Consider the following 27464-nt stretch of genomic DNA (forward strand, 5'->3'; position numbering starts at 1 on the left):
TGAGCCTGCGGGGAAGGTTCACTCGCCCTGAGCTGGGGACGACAGGCCACCTTTGTCTCGTAACATCTATATCGAGCACATTTCTGACACTGTGTGGTAATAGGATGGCAGATGCAGCCAGTTATCTCCAGAGGCAGATATGAAAAAACTCTCATTAATTGGCTCGCTCGCCTCCGTTTCCCCCTTTGACAGCCTGTGTCGTGGCCTCGGTGCGCTATCGTACTGTACGTTCCCTCTCTCTGCCCTTTCCCCTCATCTCCCAGCCCACCGTCTGAATGATGACAGGACTGTTTCGGGACTTCACGTTTCTTCCCAAAAACTGGCCATTACAATGACAACATGTCCAACCCACTGTAAAGCGGAAAATTGTCCCCTGTTGGTTTTATGGGGCAGTCGCGGCAACGTGCTTTCCATCGCCTAAAAAACCAAGCGGTGGAACCGCCGGCGCGTTCAGGGGGCGATTCTGCTCCAGCTGCTTTTGACACGCAGCCAGACACGCAGTGTCTCTCCGGGCATCGATAAACTTATGGCGAACACGCGGGGCAGTCATGCGCAGAGAAATACACACACAAATACAGTGAGTGCAGGCGCAAACGCACACGGACCCACACAGTGCTGAGCTTTGATATCGGCTCAGTTTAAATTGAGGGAAATGAAATCAGAGCATTTGACAGCCACAAGGGCCAAATCACCACATTTCATTCGACTTACTGTTTCCTGCCAATTAAGTAATGACCATTTTGAGCGGGGGGAAATGAAGTGTAAACATATCAACTGGGTCTTTCTCTGAAATGCTCTTAATAGCATTTTACAGCCATCGCTGGAGTTCGAGGAAAATGAATTAGCCTCTTTGCAGTTCCCTCTGTTCTCCACTGGTCTGACTGTGGTCTGTTGTCAACGACAAGCCAAAGAGCAGAGCAGATTGAATCGATGTAATTAGCCTCGGCCGGGACTCAGCCAGGTAACCCCTGAAGATTCACTACTGTATACACAATTATAAGTGTTCAGCATTGCTAAACGCATCAGTCTGTCACTCATGAAACCGTCTAATGCGACGGGACACTGCAGGAGAGATTTGGCCTGGGAGGAAAAAAAAGCGAGCGGTTGCCATGGTGATGCTTCCTTTTTTTTTTTTTTTTCTTCCCCTGTCTGCAATTATGTCAAGTACACAAGCAAGTGCAGAGCAACGGTAAGAACCAACCAGCGGCAAGATGTTCGCGATTATGAGACGAGGAGGAGTTTGACACTGAGTCACAGAAGCTGCGAGAGAGAAAAAGGGAGCTGCGCTAATGAGGCCGCGCGATATCTGAGGGAACGTCTTGTTATCAACAGCACAACAGCAGTTTTAAACTTTCCGCACAGGGAACATTTTTTTCCCTTACAAAAGCAAGTCAGGCTTATTTTGTCAGGAAACATCGCGGGGTTACATTCATTTATAAACTCCACGAAACAGACAGTTAAAAGACTCACCCACTTTCTTAAAAGCTCAGGGTTTGACTGAACACAGACTTCTTCCCACTTCCAGCTGCCTATATAGGAGCGCTTTCCTTCAACTGTACCATCTCACCCTGCGCTGGATTCAGTTGTTGTTCATGGCAACTCACCCTCTGCCTTGCAGGTCTTCGTGACGGGGTCCATCTCATAACCTTCATAGCATTCACACTTAAAATCCCCCTTGTAGTTGATGCAGATCTGGCTGCAGGCATCGGGGAACTCACACTCATCGATGTCTGCGGGAAGAAGAGGGATGAAGAGAAAAGAGAGCGAGTGAAAGACACAAAGAGACACTCAGGCAGAGAGGGACAATGATTGCCTGCAACTGATTCACCCTCAGGAGCGGATCAGACTAGATGCCCAAATCAGTTCCCTCAAAATCAGTTGCTAAAATCTAAAGGCATTAGTGGTTTGGGGTAAAATAACCGATAGTGGGTGAGTAAAAAACCATGCCAACGGCTCTAAGTGCTGGAGAAACACAAAGAGACGTTGACAGAGAGACAGGGTGTGCCCCTGTCGACTTCTCTGATCTGCTTCCTTCCAGCAGATCTCAGGAAAGGAAAAACGGTTGTGTTAAAAGCATGGGGAAGGTGTGAAGGATATAACCCTGTGTGTGTGTGTGTGTGTGTGTGTGTGTGTGTGTGTCTGTGTGTACATTTGTGTGAAAAAAAGTAGTACGACTGTGGCAGGTTCCCTGTGGGAGTGACAGGCTTGGGCGCAAGAAACGAAGACAGACAACTAGAGAGCTGAGAGCTGCCCAAAGGCACGCACAACACACGCACGCAAACACACACACACGATCTATGTGAATGCATGTTTTCTTTATTTACCTCCACAGGTCTTTTTGTCCAGCAGCTGGTAGCCCGCGGGGCACTGGCACTCAAAGCCGATTGGTCGGTCCATGCAGACGTGAGAGCAGCCGCCGTTGTTGATCATACACTCATTCAGCCCTGGGAGACAAAGACAAGGAGCCAGCGGTCAACCACAGGGGAGGTGAAAGACGTTACGATTAGAGCCCGACCCATAAATCGGTTGGCCGACAACGGCCGATATGAGCCTTTCACAGACAGTATCGGTATCAGCACTTATGTTTACCAATATTAAATCTTTTATTGTGCAGAATAAACAATGCAGAGAAAAAATTTATGTATTTTTTCTTAATTTAAGATCTATATATTTGGTTTTCTTTTTATTTATTTATGATGAAGTTTATGTCTTAGGGATCATTGACAGATTGAAATATATATATATATATATATATATATATATATATACTGTGTGTGTATATATATATATATATATATATATATATATATATATATACATATATATATATACTGTGTGTGTATATATATATATATATATATACAGTATATATTGGCCGCCAAAACTCCATATTGGTCAAGCTTGATTTAGAAAAGGCCCCAGCTTCATTTACTATGACATATTTCTGAGTGAGGGGGAGGAGGGGTGGGGCAGGATCTGTGATCTTTGATAAAGGTGTGGCACACAGGTTTTGGAAAGTGGAATCATCTTGATAATCTTTCTTTTTTTCTTCTTCTCTGCTCTTGTTCTCATCCTTTTTCCATTCTTATCAGATGTTTTGAAGTGGTGAAGGCATCAAAGAGACACGGCACCACACGGGGTAAACTCTCAAACTGAGAATCGGTTCCGTCTGCTGGGAGATGAAATATGTGCGTAGAGGGGGGTTAATGCTGTGAACGCTGGGATTCTGAAATGTCCCATAAGGATCTGTCACGGGAGCGAGTGAGGGTTCTGTAAATTATACAGGGACGCTGAATTGAGGCTGAGTGACGAGAACACATCATGTGAAAAATGACAGCACAAAAAAAAAAAAAGAAGAAGAAGAAAAGATTTTTAAATACAGAACCACTCTCATTTAAAAGTAGGTCAAAGCAGCCAACACACGACTGGTAGACAATGGGGAAATGAGAGGCAGGAAGATTTGATTGAGCTACACACCAGAGGTTTCCGTGACGTGGCTCAGGAGTCGATGGCGCAAATGTTCGGGGCCAGTTTTTTCCACTCATGTATACAGGAGATTACAGCAGAGTAACTGTGTGCCGAGAATGTCCCCTTACCACACTCCTTCTTGGGCTCGTCTGATCGATCCTTGCAGTCCTTGACAGAGTCGCACACCTTGGAGCTGTCAATACACTCTCCGTTCTTACACAGAAACTTCAGCGGCCCCTCACATTTGGTGGCTGTGTCAAAAAAAAGGAAGCAAAAGGTATATATCAGCATCTACGTCATAAACATTTATTTACATGGGCTACGTCAAAATAGATTCAGAACCTCACGCATCAAAAGGTTTGTGAAGTCAAATTGAGTATCTCCAGTGGTTTGTCGAAAATATTGAAGTCTCGCATGAAACAAGAAAAGGCAAAAAGTAATTTCCAATATGATATTCATATCATCCCACATAAGAGGCCCAGTGTTATAAAAGCTGGACTTGGTCCAGTTTCACAGAGCTAGGGCCTAATTTCCTGCAAAATAATTTTTGTACTACACTGATAAATTATGCATCACGGGAAGGAGGAGGAAATAAAATTGGCTCACAAAAAGTACTGGTCTGATTCCACTCAACACAACATCAATGGTCATCATAGCGAATGATTCAAGAATAATATACATCCAGAAAAATCTCACATAGGCCACTTTAAAGCGAGCTGAAGATCATTTAGTTTCCTCTCATTTGTGCGTTAGTGAAGTTGGAGTCAAACCACATTCAGAGAAACATTTAAATTAAGGGGAATAAAGCAAACACACAAGGTGTTGTATCTTTACTAATTCCCTTTAAAGCCCTAACAAATATACAGCTATTATTCAGTCGTATTACAACGATCAAACAAATCTTGTGGCTATAGGGACATCCAAAACAAACTCTCTATTTTTATGCTTATTTTGTATGACATGACTCATTTGGAGTCATCACTTGACTCAATTTAAGAAAATCTACTTTGGGTATCCCGCACAGGATCAAACATAAGAAAGACAAAGCTACCAGCGAGCTAATGTGGAGTATTCAGCAGCTAAAGTAATCGCGCATTATCTGCTGCATGTGTAAAAAGCATAGACTACACATAAAAATGGACGTAGTCACTAGTCAACTATATTAACCTTGAATCACCAGCAGAGGGCGACTCCACTGGTTGCAAAAATAAGTCCTTTCTATAGAAGTTTATGAGAACGTGACTCTACTTGTCACTCGATTTAGAACGTCAGCAAACTTTTTCCTTGGAAGTTTAAGGCCCTACTCTCAAATTTCAGAGTCTTCTTCAATACAGCATGATGTTCATTTTGTAAATGATGGTTTCATTTAGAGTCAAATAGGCAATAAAGCACCGTATGCATTGGAGCATTGATGCAGTCTGATTGACAGCTGGCGTAGGTGGGCGTGCAGTGGACGAGCTCTCAGTCAGGCCACACACCCTGCTCCTCCAAATATGGTAACTTCTGGTTTCAAAAAATCCAAGATAGTGCTGGCCAAAATGCTAAACTTTGCTCCCAAGTGACCAAAAAGAGTGGGACAAAACAGTGGGCTGCATCATGTCACATCAGGTATGTTACTCATATTTTTAATAAATTCCCTTTTTGGTCAAACATATTATACAGATCACACAAACCCTGTTGCCACAAGTCATCAATGGCCTTATTTTGCAGTTACATTACATTACAGTAACCTTATTTGACTTTCGGGAGCTGCTGGGCAAATGATCAACAGTGCTACGCAGGCTGACACTTACAGACGCAGGCAGACGCAATGGATCAAATATACAGTAAAGACTCTCAGTAGACACAGCAGCAGCTAGGTGGGAGTTTCCAACACACAGCTCCACTCAAGAGAGACAGAGGAGAGAGGCAGATGGAGGAGGACAGATTGCGGCGGCCAGACGCGCGGACAGCAACAACAGGTGTACCCACCGTTGACACAGCCGGATTCGTCACTGCGGTCCGGACAGTCGTGGACCTTGTTACACTGCTTGGTGCCGTGGATGCAGGAGCCGTCACCGCACTGGAACTCGTCGGGACGACACGTCAACAGGGCTGCAAGAGGCGCACAAACACAAACGCACACAGAATTTTAAATCCCCTTTTAATCCCTGCAGGAGTAACACAGAATCCTGGGGTCGAAACAAAGTTCATTTCACCCCGTCAGATCTGATCTCTCTTATCTGTTTAGCAACGGCGAGGAAATCTCAAATGTGAAATGCTGTTCTTCTGGCCGTTCACAGCCAGGTTAGAGACCAGGAACGAGTGAAGAATGATTTTTGATACAGTAATGCAGCCGCCACCAACATTTCATTAATATCTCAGACAAGATTTTCATCAACAGGGCACAGTGGGCTCATATAACTCCGCTCTAAACCACACTAAAAGGCAATATATATGACTGAGGGGGGATGTGATGTGATTTAGTGTTATTACGAGATGAGCAGGACTCAGGGATTGTAATGGACACACACACACACGCACGCACACATGCACGCACATACACACAACAGTATCTTCTCGTGTATAGTGTTTCTCTGAATCTGGGAGATCAGTCCAGGGATCTGACCAATGAGCTGCTGCTGCTGCAGACACGTTCACATTCTGTTTATTCATCAACAGATAATTCTACGATATATTGGCAGCAAATACAATTTTTGTGGCGAGGTAATTCTCACACAGACATAGAAGTGGCTGGACACAGCAAAGGAGGCGAGGGCAGAGAATAAACGGCTTCTATAATAACCTCTTGACAAATACAAGGTTGTGCCTCTAAGCGTCTGCAGGCCTGTAACTTAATGCAGAGATCGAGCTACTTAACAAAACATCAATCTCTCGTGAGGGGCTGCTTGTATGACACCGCCGAGTGTGAGCCGTGGCTTTGATGTGTGCACCGCACATCTCGATAATGAATAGTGGGACTATCTGGGCTTCACACTCTGGCTTAGTGAGACAGGGGCTTCAGGGCTCCTCCATCCATGACCAGCTAATAGGGAAAACCTGTTTTATCACAGAGCCCCATCTTCACACAGTGTTTATCAAGAAGCCCATTCTTCACCTGACACATTTAGAAAAAAGAAAAAAGAAAAACAAGTATCCTAATTCCCAGCAGAGTGGAAATGTGCTAAATGACAAAGTGACACCTCAGTAAAAGGAAGGAAATATTGTGTTATTTTTCTCTCCACTATGAGCTGGACAGATATCATATCTGAAAGCAAACATATCTCAACGTTCGGTCGACGCAAAAGATAACGTAGAAATAAAACTGACCTCCAGTGTCAGTGCGGGAATTTGATTGGTCTGCACTCTGCAGCCATCTTTGAACAAGATGAGTATAGTTACTCTGTAATAACTCTATGCTATTGGTAAATACTTGCAATATAGGGTCAATGGGAAAAAAACAACAGCCCAAAACACGAACCCAAAGATAATACAATGCTTTAGATTTACACAAAATTAAATTAAAACAATGACATTTGAACAAAACTGCCTGCTGCAAACCGCCGGATGTGTGTCCAACCGTGGTTCTACCTGCGGCCTCGAGCTGGAGAAGAGATGTGCTGTGAACCAGTTTCATCCCGATTACCATGGTATACTGCAGCTTTTCAGTTAGTATACAAAATGTAAATGTACAGTAATCGTTTGGTACGATTGTAATAGAAAATGGTAATGAGTGTGTCCAAACAGAAATCAACCAAATTGAAACTTTGGTGGCTATTGCCAGTTGAACGTCTCAGAGGAAAACAAAAATGCCTTTTCTAATACTTTTATACTTTTTTAGGATTATGGACTTGTCTGGTTAGTCTGGTTTTGGTTGCTATGTCTGCAATGTGTGTTGTCTGTGTGTTCTCATTTTGAATGCTCATCCCGTCGGGGGTGTGTGTGTGTGTGTGTGTGTGTGTGTGTGTGTGTGTGTGTGTGTGTGTGTGTGTGTGTGTGTGTGTGTGTGTGTGTGTGTGTGTGTGTGCGGTTTCCAGTTTCCTTTCGTCTCCTGCCAACACTGCTGCACATCGAAACTGAATCATTCAGTCAACCCCTCCGAGTCTCCGCTGTATTTAAAGCAGAATTAGACGGTTTCCGGCTTAAACTTGTCATTAGGATGTTAACGCTGATTTCACAGCGTAATGGCCGATAGAAAAACTACAGCATCCGAGGTGCTTTTTGGTCCGCTATAAGCCTCGTTTTACCGAAAAAAAATGACGACTCGATGTACGGCACCAAGGAAGAATGTCAGTCATTGTGTAACCAGACCGAGGAGGAGAATGGCGTTCTCTCTGTATCCATCCACAGTGGTGGAAATGGCAGACGGTGGAAGAGCAGAATAAGAGATCAATTGTTCAGACCCACGGTGATAACCTTTCGCCCGATTTTGAAACTTTGTCCCGTTGCTTTTTTTTTTTGGATCCGTCTTTTTTTTTTATTACCTATCTCCTCGCCTGATATTTGCCCGTGTCTCTTTTGCTCAGGATCACCGACTACTCTCCATTTACCAGCCACGCGCAGCCAGCACGCCACCGCACTGCCTCAGCTCTCACTGCCCCGAGCGGTTCATCCACTCGGGCTTACTCTGCCCCGAAACACTCCCGTGGAACTGTTTCCGTGGATCTCAGACTCTGAGTATTTCCATCCTGACAGCACTCACTGTCGTTGATAGGCGAGCAAACTCGTTCATATTGTCAGGCGCCAACGGATTATTGTAAATGAATTCTCATTCCCGCGTCTCCTGCCTGTGTACGGCAAATTGAGCGTAGCTATTCCTTAAACACAACAATTCTTATTCTATTGTTTTCCAGGACCTGTTATGTGATGTTATGTAAATACACCACATGTGAGAATTGCATTGTGGGACAATATTGATCATCAAAGGGCCCATCACAAAAATCAAGCATTTTCAGTATGACGTGTTTAGAGTTTATACGTAGTATATGGGATGGAATTTTCTACAGCCAATTTCACAGCTATTGCCTCCTTGTAACCATGGTTACATGTGTTTCATTTTCTATTGTACCTAAAATTTCCCCTCGAGCCCAGTTAAATATTCAATATGGAAAACTCATTCCTGTTTCAATGTTAGCAGAGAGGACGGCCTACTGGATAAAAATAGTTATGACACAATGGAAAACCTGTGTAAGCCATTGCAAGCTACAGAAAAAATGGGAAAGACAGAATGCTACATGGAAGATGACATCATATGGGTAGGGGGAGGCAATACGACGAGAGAGAGAAACTCACGGCAGTCGGACTCATCCGATTTGTCCTTGCAGTCTGGATCTCCGTCACACTTCCAGGTCAGTCGCACACACTCCCCGTTGGCACAGCGGAACTCCCCGGCCGTGCAGTTTGCCCGGCGGTTCAGCAGGTACGGGACCCCGTCCCCGCCGCAGCGCTCTGGCCCCTCGTCGGAACTGTCGGAGCAGTCGGGGTCTCCGTCGCAGCTCCACATGAGCGGCACACACTCCGAGGTGTTGCAACGGAGGTGGTTGGGCCCGCAGGTGAGCGGGGAGGTGCACTTGAGCTCATCGCTGCCGTCCCCGCAGTCGTCGTCCCCGTCGCACACGTAGACGGCTGCCAAGCACTTGCGGTTGGCACACATGAACTCGCCGCTGGGGCAGGCCTTGGCATCTGGAGGACAGGAGAAAGAAGTAAGGAATTAATGTGAGCCTGCATCCGCTGTCTTAGAAATACTGAAACCGAGAAAGTGCAGCCTTTGCCATGCGCTGTTACCATCTACGCCTTAAAAGATGAAAAGTGGAATCTAATGAGCGTTATTGAAGACCTGTGCTTTAAAATGAGCAGTAACACAACCATCCTCTGCAGCCTGAGGAAAAAAAAATATATATATACGTGAACAGTTCCTGCCAGCCCCATAGTAAAATTTCCTGAACATAACCAAGTGATCCCATGTGAAAATACAACAGGAAAATCCCTGGAAATGTCACAGAGAGCGAGTGGGCGTGTTTTTGCGGCGGAGTTACCTGAGCCTCATGTTTGCTCTAAGATGCCACAGAATGTTGCTGAAATTTCCCTGCAGGGTTCGTCATATGGGAAAGGCAACCAATTCTGCAATTTTGAGTTCACGACAGCTAGAACGTCTACATCATAATCAGTCGGTTGTTAACCTGCAATGGATAATTAGCACAAATGCCAACACACCATAGGTCACAGTTTATATTAAATGCTATTCAACCCTACAACGGCTAGGGGCATTAAGAAGCCTTGGCCTTGTTTTTCCTCCTGAATGACTGAAAATGTTTCTGAGCAGGACGGAAAAGTTTAGTCTGTGCGTCTCCTCTTTTCAAGGTCAACGTCAAGGTTTCTGTAAATCCTTTTCTCTCCCTCTCTGTCTCACTTCCTTTTGCAGCTCTGTCTGGCTCTAGACCGGTCGAAGGCACTGAGGCTATGAAGAGAGTCAGTCGCTGCAGCACAAACAACAAAAAAAACACGGGGAGTTCAGCTTGAGCGCCGTCACCTTGGGCTGTTTGGACTGCGGTCAAGGAAGGCATTGCTGTTTTAATTAAAACTTACACTTAACACACTTTGTTAAGTGGTGACACTTTGTCATTGACCAGCAGCAGGAAGCTCACATCTCCCAAATATCAGCCATCATGCCAAACAATTTTAGTAGGTTTTAGACTACAAAAATGGAAAGTGTCACAGGGCCCGGAAAGTGAAACTTAGGGCAAAAAGAGAAGTTTGTTTCTATGTTTGTCTAAGACAAAATAAACTATATAATAGACTCGATTTATAACGTCAGTGAACATTTTGCTGAGGAGTTTGTGGTCTTAGTCTCTAGTTTAGGTCTTCACCAATACAACATGATGTTCATTTTGTTAAATCATGGTCCCATTTAGAGTCCAATAGGCGATAAAGCGGTCAGTACGCATCAGGGCATGCAGTGGAATAGCTCTCAGTCAGACATACCCCCCACCCACATCCTCCATACATCATTACTTCTGCTTTAAAAAAAACAATCAAAAAGAAACAATTTTGTAACAGGCACTGATATGTGGATCAAAACGCAGTTTGTACTTTTAACCATCAGTTAACAGTAAATTACAAGATGAGTGGTTATCCACAGATGGGTGTTTAAAACGCTAAATGCAAATTGGACCAAAGTATTCTGTAAAAAAAGGAAATGAAAAATGAAATATCATGCGAGACTGGAAAATCATGAGCAATCCCACGTGCCGAGTTAAACTGGGTGAACACATCCTCAGCTAGTTAAACCACCAGATGCCAAATAGTGTCCTAATTACTATCCTATGTATGTATCCTATGTAGTTAAACCATATGTCAGATTTGCCGTTTGTTTTTCCGTCCTTTCGCAAACATCACTTTACTTAATTCGCTCGTGCGGTCACGGATGCCACAGAGAGCGAGCGTCGTGGATTCAGTTCAGTGAAAGGGTTCATGTTCATTAATATTAAACAAGCCCCATTTGATTCCGCTGCATTTCATGACTTCTGTCCCTGTTTTGCACCTCACCCCGCACTAATTTGTCACTAAATAATTAACAAGATTAAAGAGACATGTACATTATTACACAGGGGGTAAGAGCATTAGTACAGTACAAGAGTGACCTGGCTACACGTGAGAGGGACCGCTTTCCAGTGGGGGCACGTGTGTAAATGATTGTTGAGACCTTCTGAACAACCTTGAGCCCACAGACTGTCCGTGTACGACGCTGTACTGTACTGTCGGTGGGTTTTAAATGATGAATACATGTCAGTGGGTCCCAGCATTTCACTTGCGTTATTTTTGAATCAGATTTATGGTGTGGCTGATTGAACAAAACCAGGATATTAACATACGAAACACTGTATACGGGCTTTAGACATTATACAGCTTTTATTGACTACAGATTGACCGGCAAAATGTTTAATTGTCAAATTAAATCTACAACACAATAAACTAAATCCTTTCTGAAGCCACCGTATATATTCATGCATACACTGTGCACCGTGTACTTTGTGCATGTGCACTTAAAGAGATTGGACACGCTGTATTTGCTGCAACGCTACAAAACCTTTTGTGCACCTACACGCGCACCACTGCACTATGCTCGAGTCAAGCCACAGCTCTGTTGATCTGATGGTCGGTCCAGGTTGAACGACTGTGTGAGCATGCAAAAGTCAGTTATTTTTTCTCACAAACACCTCCAACTTTCTCAAAGGCAATTATTGGGTTTTTATACTGAAGGGACAGTTCTGACTGGTCCACTCTGCTCAGAGAGCGGGGTTTTACTACAGCTACAGTCACTGCAGCAAGGTCACAGAGCTCGGCCACTTCACACAGGTCACAGTGCCTCTCTCTAGGGAAACAGCTCAGTGGCTGACCTTTCCTGCCACACACACACACACACACACACACACACACACACACACACACACACACACACACACACACACACACACACACACACACACACACACACACACACACACACACACACACACACACACACACACACACACACACACACACACACACACACACACACACACACACACACACACACACACACACACACACACACACACACAAATGCAAATGCAAATGCAAAAACACACGCAAAACACGCAGATGCAGGCCACGCCCTCGCAGAAACTCCCAGCAGACTGGCGTGCCCGGGAGAGATGCCCAGTGAGTGAGTGCACATTCGCATCCGCACATCGCTGAGGGTCGAGGACTTGGATGAACTTTGCCGCCAAAGCCGCTCTCTTGAGCTGCTGCTTAATGTAATGTTGATCAGGGAAAGCTTTCTCTAGTGAGGGCTAGATTCTACTTAATACATAATTCAACGTGTGGGGGACTCAATTAGCACGATGCCTCTGCAAGATTTACTTTTTCAAGTCTGCGGCGGGCTATGCACACACTGAGAGTCAATTTCTCCTTATAGCAGAGAGTGCCAAGGCTAACTGAGTGCGTTGCGGCTCAGGCAGTTTTTCGAGGGTGTAAGTTCTCTGCTCAAACTTATTGGGTAAACGCAAGTGAAAGCACAGTGTGTTTGAATGCTATGTTCACTGTAAGCAGGAGTAAGCATGCGTTTGAAAGTAGAGATGGGACGATACCACTTTTCCGTGTGTGATCCGATACCGATCCTGCAACCTTGAGTATCTGTCAATACCGATCCGATACTAATCTGATACAATCTTTTCCCCACTCGTTAAATAAAATATTATTAATGCATTGTTCAGGATGCACTTTGTTTAACCCAGCCATCTAACACCTCATACTCAACTATGAAACAAATCATCAACTCACCTAAAGTAAGACACACATAGCCAGCAACATGACTGAGTTATGGAATACTGTGGTTTTATTTCTCACAGAACTTTTGGCAGAATTTTTTATGCCAAGCACCGTTCAAACAAGCAAAAGACTAATTGAACTGTAAACTGTTAATTAAATAATAATAAATGAACATAAAAATATGATGCCGGAATGTCGTTCAAGGCTTAGTAGATACGTAAATAGGCATTTATTTGGTATGTTTACTGTAATGTATAGGATCAATTTTACTTCTTATTTATTCCGATATCCGATCCAGTCATTTTGGTCAATATTTGCCCCGATACCGATATGGAATATCGGATCGGGACATCCCTATTTGAATGACAGCTTCAGGAAGGCTGATGCTGCAAAAATACCACTGCACAGACACTGCAGTGGTATTTTTGTTTCTCATGTACACTCTGAAGGATTTCCCTGCATCATACAATGCCTACAGTAGTGGTGCTGGAGCGGCAGCGGCCTTTTGATTCATGCATCAATATTTTTTCTTAATAAACTGCATCCGGACACGACTGTCAATAGGAATTACACTGCACCAGCGTAACAAGGCTGAGGTTTGCAGCTGAGCAAAAATACAACTGGAAACACGCACTGTACATTTAAAAAGCTTCATTCTCACTCTTGCACAAATGCTGCTGCATAATTTTATACGTCTTCATTCATCTTCAGTCTTCTCTTTCTAACCTCCAACACACAGCAGAGTTAATGCCTCTTTGAAGTCAATTCTCCAGCTGCCGCTGTGCCAGCAGCGCGTACTACAGAGACGTACTCAAACCAATTGGCAATTTCCGTCGCCCCTCCCCCCGTCTCACGTCATGACTGTAAATGTGACAGATTAAAAGCCTCCAGTCTGCAGTGTTCAAGAGTAAGTGCTCAGTTCTGAATCTGTGACCTGGGACCTCTCTTAAACTTGCACTCACAAAGGTTGTGTGTCATCTACAACACATTTTAAGAAGGTCAGTGGTTCCATTCCCTGGCTCCTGCGGTCGGCATGCCAAAGTGTCCTCGGGCACAACACTAAACCCTGAATTGTGTCTGTGCCATCCGAGTTGTGAATGAAGTGCTGCACATGGAAGTGTTGTATGTGTGACTGTGTGAATGTGACTTGTAGGGCAAAGTGCTTTGAGTATATTAAGAAAGGTTATAAATGCAGTGAATCTACTGTACCGACTATCAACAGGTTGACAACGCTCATTTGACAGGTCTGCAAAACATTGATTATATTCGAGGACAATGATTCAAATGTTCAAATCGTTTACTTTTAATAGTGTGACAGCTATAGTGTGGTGAAGTTCTGCCTAAGCTGCATGGGCTCAGACTACTGGAGTTTTAAAATCGGGTTGCATCGCACACTGGAGGAGTATCTTTGCAGATATTCTTCTCTCTAATCTCACACATGCACACACTGCAAGATTTGAAAATAATGGCACGTCACAAACTACAGGATATCATTAAGATTATCACTCCTGAGGAAGCGACGCACCACCTGATCTCATGAGGAGGAAGGTGCAAAAAACAAAAATTACCATGGAGTCTGGCGTAGTTCGACAACTTGCTCTATAGGTAATAATGCAAGTCTGGATGAGAAAATGGTAGGGGAGACGCGGCCAACACGTCCTTTTGAGGTGATATTTGAAATATTCAATTAGATTAAATATCAAACATGTCTGATAATTATCGGTTCAGTCCCGATGATTCTGCGAACAGTTCAGGAGGTTTAAGAATGGCTCCGTAAACCGCTCACACAAGCAGATAATCGGGGCCTGAACATCGGTATCGATCAAGGTTCCAGGCCAGATTTCTCCTCCGATTCATCAGGCTACTTTTGCATTGGCATGAGCTATAAATTGCTTGTATCTAAACTGCCCTACACGAATATCATCCCTTATGCTATTGGGCTGAACCGCAAACATAACAATGAAGAATTAATGCTTCGGTGCCATCAGACTGATCTGCGATAAAAAAGCCTCTTGCCCTTGATTTAAACATCATCTTTCAGACTGGCGTTGGGCCCAATCGGTCTTCAGATAAAATGGCCCGAGCAGCACTTACTAGAATTTGCAATCCAGCGCTGTGGCCGTGATTTAGTCAGCCTCTCCCCGCTGGTCACGCTGAGCAGCGTTTACCTCAGGAGGGATTTCGGCCTTTGTCTGGGCGGGCAGCAGCAGGCCGCCGCCCGCCCTCATGTCACCACTGAGAAGCTTAAGACTGCCGCATCAATACAGACATTAGAATGAAAAAAGGATTAGCACTGACTGGACCAGGTCTCAATGGACAGCGCAGGGAAAAGCCACCCAAGCTAAGAAGGCATTAGATCTTAAAGTCAATGGAGTCACTACCACTGGCTCGGGGGTGAGTGTGTGGGGCCACTCTGAGACGGGGAGTCACTGACAGGCCACTTGCAGGCTGATCTGGCAAAAAAATACAAAAATCTTTACAGCAAGACGAATGAAAAGAACAAGAATGTAAATATCCATTTGAGAAGACATTTTCCCTGATTTATGTTTAAATGTTATGCCAAATGGATTTGGTTTCCTCTCTCAATAAAAATTCAAAATGTAATACATTTTTTGCAAAAGAAACATGACTTGCTTCGATACCACTTAGTCACAATCTCAACTCCCTCCTAAACACAAACAACTAAGAGGGAGCAGATGCCTGGACACAAAAAAAAAAAAGAACATCATTTATATAGGATAATAAGGAGAGGACTTTTTTTTTCTCTCCCTCAGTGCATTTGCCGCCACGTGACATTATGCACAATCTTCAAAGTCTAAACACCACACCCCCTACAGTGCTGCAGCCTCAATCGATTCTTCTTGACGGGAAATGGCAAACGGGGGGAGAGAAGAGCGCGAGAGAAGGAGCCGATTCTTCACGGCGCTTCAGAAGTAGGGCAGGAATAGTCCCCGCAGGGGGTTGGGGGGGTGGGAGCAGCCGCACGGTTGACTTGTCTGATTGGCCGTGTAGGAGGTGATGTCATTGTCGACAGTTCTGAGGGCGCCGCAGTGGGAAGTCTCAAGACTCAAGGTTCCAAAAATTGTGACGACAGAAGCACCCGAGCATCGCCAGAAAGAAAGCTGCGTATATCTCCTCCAAAAATCATTCCACATCAAAGCGGACCTTTATGTTGAGTGCGGCTGGCTTATATCAAAACTCACCTCAAATCCCTCTAATTATATAGAGTGTTTCCTACTGTGCTTTAAAGTCTTAAGCCCCCTGGATGATAAGCGAGTTCACAAAGGATGAAACCCTATGAAATAAAAAATAAACGCTCCTCATTCTCCTGACTTCAAGCCTCATCTAAAAGTCGTGCACTACCATCTGTCATTGCCATTATTTGAAATAAAACACCATCTTAAAACACAGCTAGCACTAAAGAATCTAATTAAAACAAGCAGAAGCAATGGTCCACGTATTTCTTCCATTTCCGTTGCAAACAAACTCACCAGAAGCGCAGTCCTCCTCATCAGCCCCGTTCTCACAGTCCTTCTCCCCGTCACATCGCCATGACAACGAGACACACTTGTTTGTGGATCCCCCGCAGTCAAATTTCTCCGGAGGGCATGTCTGTTTGCCTGTGGGTGGAGATAAAGGTGATAGGGAGATTACCACAGTGGTTTTATGGTCCCATTAAAGGCACCGACAAAAACAACGACGAGACACCGCTGGACTCGATTCCTGTCGCCCCCGCGATGAAGTGGAAGCTCATCCAAAACGCCACAAGTCTGGCCAATTGATTGTATTGTCTGGGAGGCCTCCACAGAGACGTGCAGATAGATCATGAAATGACACACACACACACACACACACACACACACACACACACACACACACACACACACACACACACACACACACACACACACACACACACACACACACACACACACACACACACACACACACACACACACACACACACACACACACACACACACACACACACACACACACACACACACACACACACACACACACACACACACACACACACCTCTCTTTTCCTGCCAATCTGCTCCAGTTGGTGGGTTTGATCCAGATTAGAGCAGGTTTCATACGAAGCATGTTGTTAATTATACATCTTTGCTTACAGTGCAGCCTTAAGCCTCCCAGAAATAAACCAAAGGCTCAGCCTTCATGCCGCCAAGTCATTTATCTTTTCGATCAATTTATTTTCATATTATATTCAAGAACAACTCTTTCTTTTTGTCACACGCCCCAACACTGTCAGATGAACTCAACAGATACCCCTTCATCCACAACCCGTCATGTCCACGTGTGTTGGATATGTGTCGATGTTGTTTGACACTATTAATTATACAAACTTATACAACTTCATGTTGCAACAACATTTTCGTATAATTCAAAAGTCAATATTTCTCTGTGCAAAATTATGTATTTGCAATTTTTTTAATTTGCAAGGTGTTTTTTTACATCCATCTTTTGAAAGTGGAAAGTTTCCGTCTGCAAGTCATTGTGCTCATCAAACACAACTCAACATTTAATGGTCTAATATGGCACGATTGCGTATTTTAAGGGACGAGTGGCAACCCATAGCCACTCTAGTCTTTCCACCCCTTACAGCTGCGTATCAACGTTGACCTTTCAGACCTTCTGTTTTCCTTTCTACATGGACTCACTTGGCACAGCTTTGTTGCGTCTGACAAACCAAGGGACACACCTCCATAGTGAAAACTACTAAGGAGGTCAGAACAGAAGAGCCGATGCCGTCACCGGCGATGTTGGTGTAAACTGCATTGTGAATAATTGGACCAGACAGGGAGCGGGTCTACCGAGCCATATCTGTGAATAAAGCACATCTGTTCAAGTAGAAACAGATTCAGTGGGATGCTGCACTTGGGCTAAAACTGAATTCCTTTTTATCTAATGCAAATCCAATATGCAATGGAAGTTAATTATTAAACAAACTGCTGTATATATTCCATGACAATCAGGGAGTCAGTTTAAGTAGCAGAGATATAATTTACATGCATATTATATATATTATTTATATAAAGTGCATTTGAACTTAAAAGGAACAAAAGCTAGAAGTCATCAAAAACTGGAAGCTCATCCTTCACAGATAAACAGCTTTATATATTTCTTTTTTTACTTTGTTTGTTGTTTTGCGTTTTGTGCGTAAAAAAAAAAAGATTAAATGGAGGCTGAGGCCTGGGGCTTTCGAGGTGCAGTGTGAAAAAAGATGGGTTTTCAGTCTGCACCAGGTGGGCAGTGACTTCAATGGGGGAGTTATGTCCTCCACTGTGTGGCCAAAACAGTGAAGAGCCCTGTCACTCATCATCTCAGTCGAAGGCAAAGGAGCCGAGCAGTTGGGCAGGAGCGTAAGATTTGACTGTGGCTTGGCGGACGCAGTGCAGTGTAGGGAGGAGTGGTGTGGGAGGCCTGTGGTTTTTCTGTTATGCTTTTTTGTTGTTGTTGTTGTTGTTGCCCACCGTACAAAATGTACGCCCAATACAGTAATGGACCAATCCTAACCAATGTATCAGCCTGGCAGATGAGCGAGGTGACCACCCACAGGCAGGCACCATCAGATGCCAGCCCTTAAAGAAGATACGTCTCCCTGCCCTTCATTGTGTATTCCTCTGACCCTGCAGCACGGATGGGGGCGACAGAAGGGACGTGGGGAGAGGAGGACGGAGGGGCAGCCGGCGCCTGGGGCAGATCGGCATCTGAGAAAATGGCTGAGGTAGCCAGGCCCTGACCCCCACAGAGGGGAAAAAAAAAAAAACAGCGACAGACAACAAAAGTGTTCGCACAGCAACGACCACCTCGGACATGGAGAGGATTCTGAGGAACCCGTTTTCTGCGGTCGCATCTGCCTACAAATCAGGCGCGGGCTACAAGCTGTGGTTTGTGGTCAGCACATTTTTGCAGTGTGAGGTCAGTGAAGAAAAGCCTCATGCTGTTAATGAACATGCTGTCAATCCATGCGTGACACAGATTTGACAGATCTCCAAACATATTTGTGGGATAAACGAGTTACAAAAATCCCTGCATGCATTAGGGGAAGTTCAAAAATAATTTTACCGAGGCAGAAAGCATTCATTTAATTACTATGTGTGGCAGCCTTTGATGTTGCCTGCGTCAGTGTCTCATTCTTCATGCACACGACAGACAATTATGCCCCATGATGCGTCTTTTTTTTCAGTGGAAAAATGAGCGACTCTTCTTTCCAGACAAGACTGTCGGGGGAGCAAACAAGCTAAACGAAGAAGGAAGTAAATGAGGACGCAAAAGACTAGGAGGAATGATGAGCTGCGAATGGTGATTACAGCCGAGTAATGTCTGCGAAACCGAAAAGAGAGAGTGGCTGGTCAGGGACGAAAAAGTTTCTTAAGAGGGGCCCGGGATGAAACAGGCGAGTAGGTGGGAATCTTTGAAAGTAGAAATAACACGCTGTCTTCATGGATTCCGTCTAATTGAGGTCCTAAGTGGACCTGGCAGAAAACAAGAAACGGAGAGAAAATGAAAGAAGAGGTGGCACAGGGAGCAGGGCAGGATGAAAGGAATCCATGAGAAGGGAGAAAAAACGCCCGGAGTGAGAAAATCAAAAGGGGGAAGGGACGATGAGACAAACTGCTGCATGACCTTTCAGATTTTTCTTATCCTGAAGCAAAATCAAAGACATCCAAACCGAGCGGAGAGAGATGAAGGAGGAGCGACAGGTGGGGCTGCAGACTTGAGCGGAATCCCAACGCACAGAGCAGAGGAGGAGCTGCCCCGACCTTTTAACTGATGACTCGCGAATGAAGTGTGAGCGATGTTCCTCCCAAAACCCGACACCAGGAAGCCAAATTCGACAAGCAGTGAGGTAAGCTCGCTGCCTCTGAAGGCGGCTATCGATTAGTGAAAACTCCAGATTTGATAAAGACATAGGTGATGGGCTTTTGTGTTTTCGAGCGGGAGGCAACTTAATAAAAATCAATTACTCACAGACAAAGTGACTGCGCGGCTGTTGTTTACGATCGGGGTGAAAAATGAGGCTCCATCTCCACTGTGGCGTTTCTCTGGCAGGACGATCTGTTTAGAATTCGTCTCTTTTTACGAGACCCAAAGGCGGGCGTGCATCTCCTCCGTGCAATGGCGTGAATACAGCCTTACTTTTGAGTTTTGCTGTCGACCTCGTTACCGCTCTCAGCATTTTGCCCCCAACTTGGCTTTTTCGGTGACGACCGTCACCAGGCACGTGATGTAATACCGTGAGGGAGGGAAACTTGAAGAATTTGTTCAGTCGACGTGATATATCAAACCGGCGCTTCATTTAAAATGTGACACCACACCGCAGCGTGACACGGGGGCAATCATTTGCAACTTATTCATAAATCAATGCCTATTTTGCTGCTTCCGACGGTATTACATATTGCACTGTGGTGATTCATCCCATAAAATCTGTTGCTCCTGACGTCCCTATACAGATGGTTCCACCGAGAAACAAGTTAACACATCCTATTTAGGAAAATTCCCACTCCTCCATTCCACCGCAGCGAGACTTTGATGCCTGTGACTGTCGACATCCCCCCCCCCCCCCCCCCCAAAAAAAAAACTACACCTGCACATGTCGGCGTCAAAGGCTTCGGATGGTGAGAATCGGCTTCTCAGCCCTCTGATCTAAAAACAGGACAAAACGCTCACAGTAACATGAGTCACACCCGACGAGTCATTGCTCCATTAAACCGTGTTAGCGTTGGCCATGTCCTCCTCTCTGAATTATAGATGCGGTACAGTGGCGAACACACTTGCCGGTTTGCGAACTACACGATGGGCAAATTGTTATTTTGAGTCAAGTGCATTAGCAGGTAACGTGCTGTGACATCCGCTTCTCTTTGTTACCGTGTGGTGTGCCCGAGCCCCCTGAGTGAGACTTCAGTAGCTCAATAAAGCCAGAATAACATCACAGGGCTAATACGTATAGACAAACACTCACACTAAACTGCAGAGGGACAGTTCAGAGAATCTAATTTGGTGGATTCTAACTCAGTAGTTTTTTTGCTGTCGGGCGAGAGACTACCAAGCACTGAGCCGCCACGATTTGAAATCATTATTAATGATTACATTTATTTAATGAGATTACTGTTCTGACTTTGACTGTCTTCAATCAATTTGTTTGTTTTTTTTGATTTATCCATTTGTCAATTAACAGATAATAAAGTAAATTTTCCAGCTTCTCAAATTCAAGGACTGGTTGATTTCTTTGCCTTTTGAGGTCGTAAACTGAACACGTCTGGGTCATTGACCCCCCCAAAAAATGATAATAAGATATTTGTTACAATTTCCAGACATCTTTGGAGCCTATGATTCGAGAACATACCTGACAGAATTAGTCGACAATGAAATTGTTAGATGCAGTCCCACCATTGTGTAGCAGTTGCTGTCATTCTTGCATAACTGTTGTGTAAAATATTCCACCTCGGTAAATATCTGTATCACTGCTAGCCCTTACATACGTTTGTTTCCTCGAACACATTTTGAGAAAAGACCGGGGTCTCGAGTAGGGAAAAAAAAGAAAAAGAATCATCACATCTTGATCATTTTTCTGAATTATATTTTCAACTAACTAATCAACACTGCTGAGGTGAGGCGGAAAACGTTTATACCAAACTAGTTCGGCATCGCGACTTTGGTTTTGGGATAAAAATCCTAAATTGAGGCAGTGCAACTAACGGAAGGTCAATGCAGAAGAAGTTCACCTGTTTCTTCTTATGAACACGATTATATTAAGTGTAACAGTATAAAAATAACAGTATTTACCTCCAAATAGCAACACTATCTGATGAAATTCTCTTCGGCCGTGGTTCTGGGTTTACCCACATCGACAACTTACAAAAGATGGTAAACGTGAACCTACTCTTGTGTCACATCAGCAGTTGACTAGGAAACCCAGTATCATAGTGGAGACGGAGACAGTCGACAGCAGAGCAACATGTTCCTGGTCTTATTAGCAGTGTTGACGTAAACAGTGTACAGTAAAATGCACTTGGGAACTGTTCTTCCCACAGCACTTAACAATCCACATCGCAGGAAATAAAATCAGTGTTGCATACGTTGTTCCGTGTGACGCAAACATCTTCACGAAAAGCACAAAGAAAATGTTCCCCATTAAAAAGTGAGGCCTTCTTATTAACTCCCACGGAAAAAAGGCTTGAAGGGCTTTGAAGCTCAATATCTACAAATAGGTTTATAAAAGTTTTCATCAAACCCCTTTCAGAGATATAGCCATAATCCACTGCAAATTGCATGACACTTTAAAAAGGCCCAACTGGAGGCACAATGTGGCAGCTTTAAAGAGAATACTTCCGTCTGTTTGAATAATTCATATTTATAAGTTTACACCAGTTCGGGGGGTTATGTCCTCGTATATTGAAAGAATTCTCAAGGAATTGGAAACAGTGTGAAGTCACTGCACGCTTGTCAACTCACAGAGCACGGAGTGACGTGCACAACTGAGCTGCACTCAGCAATATTGTGGAAAAGAGTCAAGTAACGAACACCCTCCCTTTTCTCGGTACTGTAATCCTTAAAAGTGATTCGGGCAAATTAAGAGCAACTTGGAAATGTCACCGCTTTGGCTGGGCAGCAGCACAGCTGGCTCGCAGTGGCCCACTTCCTCCTTGATAACACATTCATCTGATACAACAACAAAAAACTAACTATGAGCCCTATCTGCCACTTCACGTGCTTCTCCAAAAGAGTCATTCATTTTGCAGCGCTCGCAAGCAACTCACTCGGCGTGGCCCCAAATCTGAATTCTTAATACCGTGGTGTAACACTACTCCAGCGTGTAATTGAGAATACACTCAGTGAGCCGGAATGATAGTGGCACAGATGCCTGGGTTGCACCCGGGTCCAGAATGCCTTAGCTGTGTGTGTGTGTGTGTGTGTGTGTGTGTGTGTGTGTGTGTGTGTGTGTGTGTGTGTGTGTGTGTGTGTGTGTGTGTGTGTGTGTGTGTGTGGAATAGACAGGAAGTACAGGAGAGCCGGCGGGGGGGGGGGGGCAAAATTAAATGAAATACAAGATGAGGGTTTTCTGCACGTGAGTGACAACACGGCTTATCGGGCTTCGGCACAACTGGAGCATGATGCATTACGGTGTGTCGCTGCACTATAAGTAATTAGCCCATGGGAAACCTTCGCCGCTATTTACAGGACGGCTGATGGGACGCGGCCCGTGTGAAATTCCCCCCTTCTCTTTGCATGTCGACGGGGGCAAAACAAGCTCCACTTCGGCAAAGTAGATCTGACGAACGTGAAGCTCGACGGCTTTTGATTCCAAAGTGAAGTGTTGCGTGAGATTGGGGCGTCGAGCGACCTGCTAAACGCTGGTGGCGCTTTCAGGGCGGAGAGGCTAAATTTTCATGTCAGAGATTGTTTTGTTTTTTTGGTGCATCTTCTTCAATCTAATCTTTGAAAAAAAACATACAGCACATTCGCTGGCAGATCAACAGTTTCTCATTATGGTCCTGTAATCTCAGCGCGCGGCTGCCACGGGGCGATTTACCAGTGAAACGAGGTTAATGAGACAGATCATACAGGAGCCGTCGACGTAGAGGCGGGTTTCCCGTTGCTCGAGGTGCCGCCTGCACGTTGTGCACCGCGTCCATCCTCGACCGTCTCCTCCTCGGTGTAATTATGTCACAGTTGGGATCCACTCGCACAGAGAGACAGCTGTGCTGATGAAGTGGACCTCATTAACGGTCCCTCTGTTCAGGATCCGGCTTCGGCCTGACACCTCTCGTCTCAGCACGTCATCACTGAGGAGGATTCTGCCTCTGTTATAGTTTGACTTGTAGGAGGAAGGAGGAGGACGACGACACAAGTGTTTGTGCTCGGCCAACAGCGCGGCGAATAAATGATCGATCGCCGCTGGAAAACGACCATTCATTAGAAAACACCAACCTGAAATCTAAGTGAACTGATTTCTGTGTGTAAAGCAGAGCAGGAACCCCGACAGCGTTTTTAAGAGTTGGTGTTTTTGGTTTTGATGTAGCTTTCACATTTCAACGTCAGGTGAATGCGAAAAGGGATTTCCATATAGATGGATTCCCCCCCAGTCCAGATCGCTTTCTCTTTATTCCGCAGCCAGGAGATGAATCCCTCCTTCATTTATCTTTAATTGGATTTCCAATATGAACTTGTTATCCTCATGTCTCCCTCCTTGGCCTTAAAACTTTCTGGGGGTGACATGAGAGGCTTTGGCCGGCTGCTACATTATTCATCGAACCGACCCACACGGCAAATAAGTAAAGTAAATAAAGTAGAAGAATTACCCTCCCAAAGATTCATTTGGATTTTTCCTTCACTGGTGGATTAATTTCCTGCTCAGCTGGATGCATTTTGATTCCCTCCTACAATAACTTTCAAAGGAGTCAGAAGATGGAAATATATTGCAGTATTTCGAAGGACTCTGACAGGACGTCATTATTAAATCGGTCTTGCATGTCATACATGCTTCATTATTTACCGAAACATCTGAAATATTGAAAAGGCGGTGTGGTGTATGATATCCGATATTGTGTACAGGTTGAGATGCAAGTTCAGTGTGACAGATTGTGTGCGTGGACACACTCTGCTTTTCCCGCAGACATCATTATTTATCAGTGCAGTGCCATCAGCTCCGTCTGATTTCCGAGTAACCCCCAAGAGAGAGGAGAGCAGCCAGGGGAGAAAGAGAGATTAGAATTTAAGAAAGCGAGAAAACAATTAATAAGTGGGTCCCTGCTTGGTTGTTAGACACGTCAACTCGCCTCGACCCCATCAGGGCCCCATGTGTGTCTGAGTGTGAGTGTGAGTGTGTGTGTGTGTGTGTGTGTGTGTGTGTGTGTGTGTGTGTGTGTGTGTGTGTGTGTGGCCGCACTCCACTGGCACCAGCCTGAAAAAGCGAGGCAGCCAGCGATCCTCAGCTCTAACAGCTTTGCAGAGAAGTAGTCAAGGTCCTCCTCGCGCTCGCCATCGCACAGCCTTGAGTATTAAAGTGTGTGGGCGCGACAGGAGGCAGGCGAGGTGGCTGAACCGCCGCCAGAGCACAAATAACCGGGGAAATTGGCAACCTGAACCTGACTCTCGTGGAATAGTCGAATTGAATCCCTTATGAAGCGACTGACATGCATATTCAGATGCTACGCGCAAAATGCCAGCATAATTATACGGACACAGCTTTTCCTTTTTTTTCTTTCCAATTAGAACTTGTTTGACCGTAACGGTAGATCCTAATGTTTCACTTTGATGCAGTTGAGATAAAAAAAAATAACACTGTTTTCCCATAAAGGGAAACTTATTTCATCCAGGACCCTTGACTGGTGATGCCATTGTATTCGTGCGGTTAGTTGCTGAGATGAGATCTGGTTACGCATCGACGCCGCCAATAAGCCCAACACCTTTGTCCATTGCCAGTCAGACAAAAACAACAGATTTAAGATCGAAGAAACTGTAAAAAGAATTGCACTTTGTCCTGTGCGAAATAAGGGAATATAATTGACAAAATGGGTGCACTCACATTCCGGTTTGCCATCAAATAAATTGCTTTTTTTGGGGGAGAAACCTTATTGCAATGCAACATTTCCTAGGAACCACTTTCCAGATGCTTTTCTTCACACATACAGATTATTTTTCTTACTAAAATGTTTATCTAATTATTCATTAGTTATCTGAAGAGGCCGAAAAAAAGACAAAACCCGAGATTAGAGAAGCGTATGAACGATGACAATTGTAGGGGGTAGATTTATTTTTTTCTTATTCCAGCATTCTTTATTCAAATCGCTTTTTGATTGCACAAAGGCAGGTTCCTCCGGTAAACAAAACAATATAAATTCAAAAAATCGGTGATAAAAGCCAAATATTAAGACCAGAAAATCGGTAAATGGGGTGGACGGATTGATGGATGGAAGAAAAAAGGTAAAAGAATAACTCCTCACCAAGCTCCTTCGATACATCTGTACTGCTGCGCATCAGAGAGTGAACGCAGGCATGGCATGTTTCATATGTTGCCCCATCAGACTTTGTACTTCCTCAAACTGAATGGAGAACCTTAAAAACATCGTCGGGCAGGCGAACGGTTCCACTTACTGCAGGTCTCCTCCGCCTCATCGGAGCCGTCGGGACACTCCGGTTCCCCGTCGCAGCGCCAGCGCCCTGGGACACACTGGCCATTCAAACAGGCGAACTCCGCGGGGGCACAGGTTTTCCTGGCTGCTCGGACAGACAGAGACGGAGAAACACAGGCAGACAGACGGAGAATAACACAGTGAGAAAGGGAAGTTAAAGACTGAGGAGTGTCAGTCTGTAGAAAACTGGTCACATCATCTGAACCCCGGCAACCATCCCCTCTGATCGGAAGAGATCCGGCTCATCATCTCTCACATTATTCCTGTGCAGCCCTCTCCTGCTCTCTTCCTCCTGACATTCCCCACGTTCTTGACTCTGGTTCACTGTGCCGTATGCACCCCCCCCCCCCTCGCCCTCACCCGCGTCTGCCTCCCCTCCCTCCATCTGCCCGTCTCCAAAAAAACAGTCTAATCTCTCCTTTGGGTTTTTCCATCAGAACAGCGAACACCTCAAGGTTTAACCTTTTTTTATCTCGCACACCTGTTTACCGCAGAAAGCTACAGTCAGAAACATGTCAGGAAAAGGACTGGTTTAAGCAACACGGAGAGAAACGGAGAGGGATCAAAATGTTTGCGTAACAGCCCAGAGCTTACCAAGGTCACGCACCCACACACACATACGCACGCACACACACACACACACACACACACACGCACACACACACGCACACACACTCCCACTTTTAATGTCTTTAATAGCTACATGATCAATGCAGTATTTTAATCAACGCAGACTTCTTCATCTCATTGATGACAGTCGAGCCTGGACTCTTCCAGGACAAAAGAGGGATTATGAAGAGTGAGGGGCACAATATCCGGCCACAGACCATTCTATATACAGCACCAACCTTTGGCTCTCTGTCAAAATTCATAAAAATCCAATTGTCATATTTACAATAAGGGTCGCCCCAAGAGTTACCGGTGGATGTGGTTGTAAATCGTGATGCTATACATTCCAGCCGGTGACAAATCAGGCTGCCACCCAGGTTAGAATCCGCTTGTTTCCAAATTCTGAATTGTTTTTAATTGACCCATTCTCGATTATCCCCCGTGTCAGAGTGACAAAGTCAGACCAGCGGCGGCTCAACCTGGTGCGTTATGAAATGTCTTGCAGCGCTGCTCTAACATGGCAGCGTGCTTCAGCCGCGACTGTGTTTTCGGCCTGTGACCACATTCGGCAGCCCTCGTTAAGTTTCACTTCAAAAACGTAAATGAACATCCTCTCTCTCCTTCCTTGCAAAACTTAGTGAACTGACCCAATTAAGCTATTGAGACAAACATTCCCTCTCCTCCTATTGTTCCTTCAAACGTACGTCTCCACCCCCTCCCTCTTTTCTTTTTATTTTGGTTGCCTAAGACACGGTCCCTTGTCTGAGTCTCCCACTGCAAAAAAAACAAAACAAACACATTTCTGATAGTTATTTTTCAGCAGCTTAGGTGCCACTCGCGTCCTCATTAGAGAGCTGGAATGTGGTCCTTTGTTAAAGGTGAAGCCGGATATGAAGAAAAAAAACGAGGATTCCTTTTAACCAACGCCTGCCT

The 27464-nt window shown here is 44.8% G+C and overlaps 1 protein-coding gene across 3 annotated transcripts in view; it reads right to left on the reverse strand.

The window, feature by feature from the left end:
- LOC118311208 (low-density lipoprotein receptor-related protein 8-like) overlaps positions 1-27464 on the reverse strand; it is a 67253-nt gene that overhangs the window by 17720 nt on the left and 22069 nt on the right. For 2 of the 3 annotated variants that reach the window (XM_035634837.2, XM_035634836.2), the window contains exons 3-9: positions 25885-26007; positions 16251-16379; positions 8740-9129; positions 5440-5562; positions 3597-3719; positions 2325-2444; positions 1605-1730 (exon numbers count right to left, since the gene is read on the reverse strand). In XM_035634837.2, the coding sequence (XP_035490730.1) occupies positions 1605-1730; positions 2325-2444; positions 3597-3719; positions 5440-5562; positions 8740-9129; positions 16251-16379; positions 25885-26007 (1134 nt within the window). The remainder of the gene's footprint in view (positions 1-1604; positions 1731-2324; positions 2445-3596; positions 3720-5439; positions 5563-8739; positions 9130-16250; positions 16380-25884; positions 26008-27464) is intronic. The other variant, XM_035634838.2, reaches the window with a different exon arrangement.

This window comes from Scophthalmus maximus, chromosome 5 (genome assembly GCF_022379125.1).
Source record: "Scophthalmus maximus strain ysfricsl-2021 chromosome 5, ASM2237912v1, whole genome shotgun sequence".
In the NCBI taxonomy this organism is placed as follows: Eukaryota; Metazoa; Chordata; class Actinopteri; order Pleuronectiformes; family Scophthalmidae; genus Scophthalmus; species Scophthalmus maximus.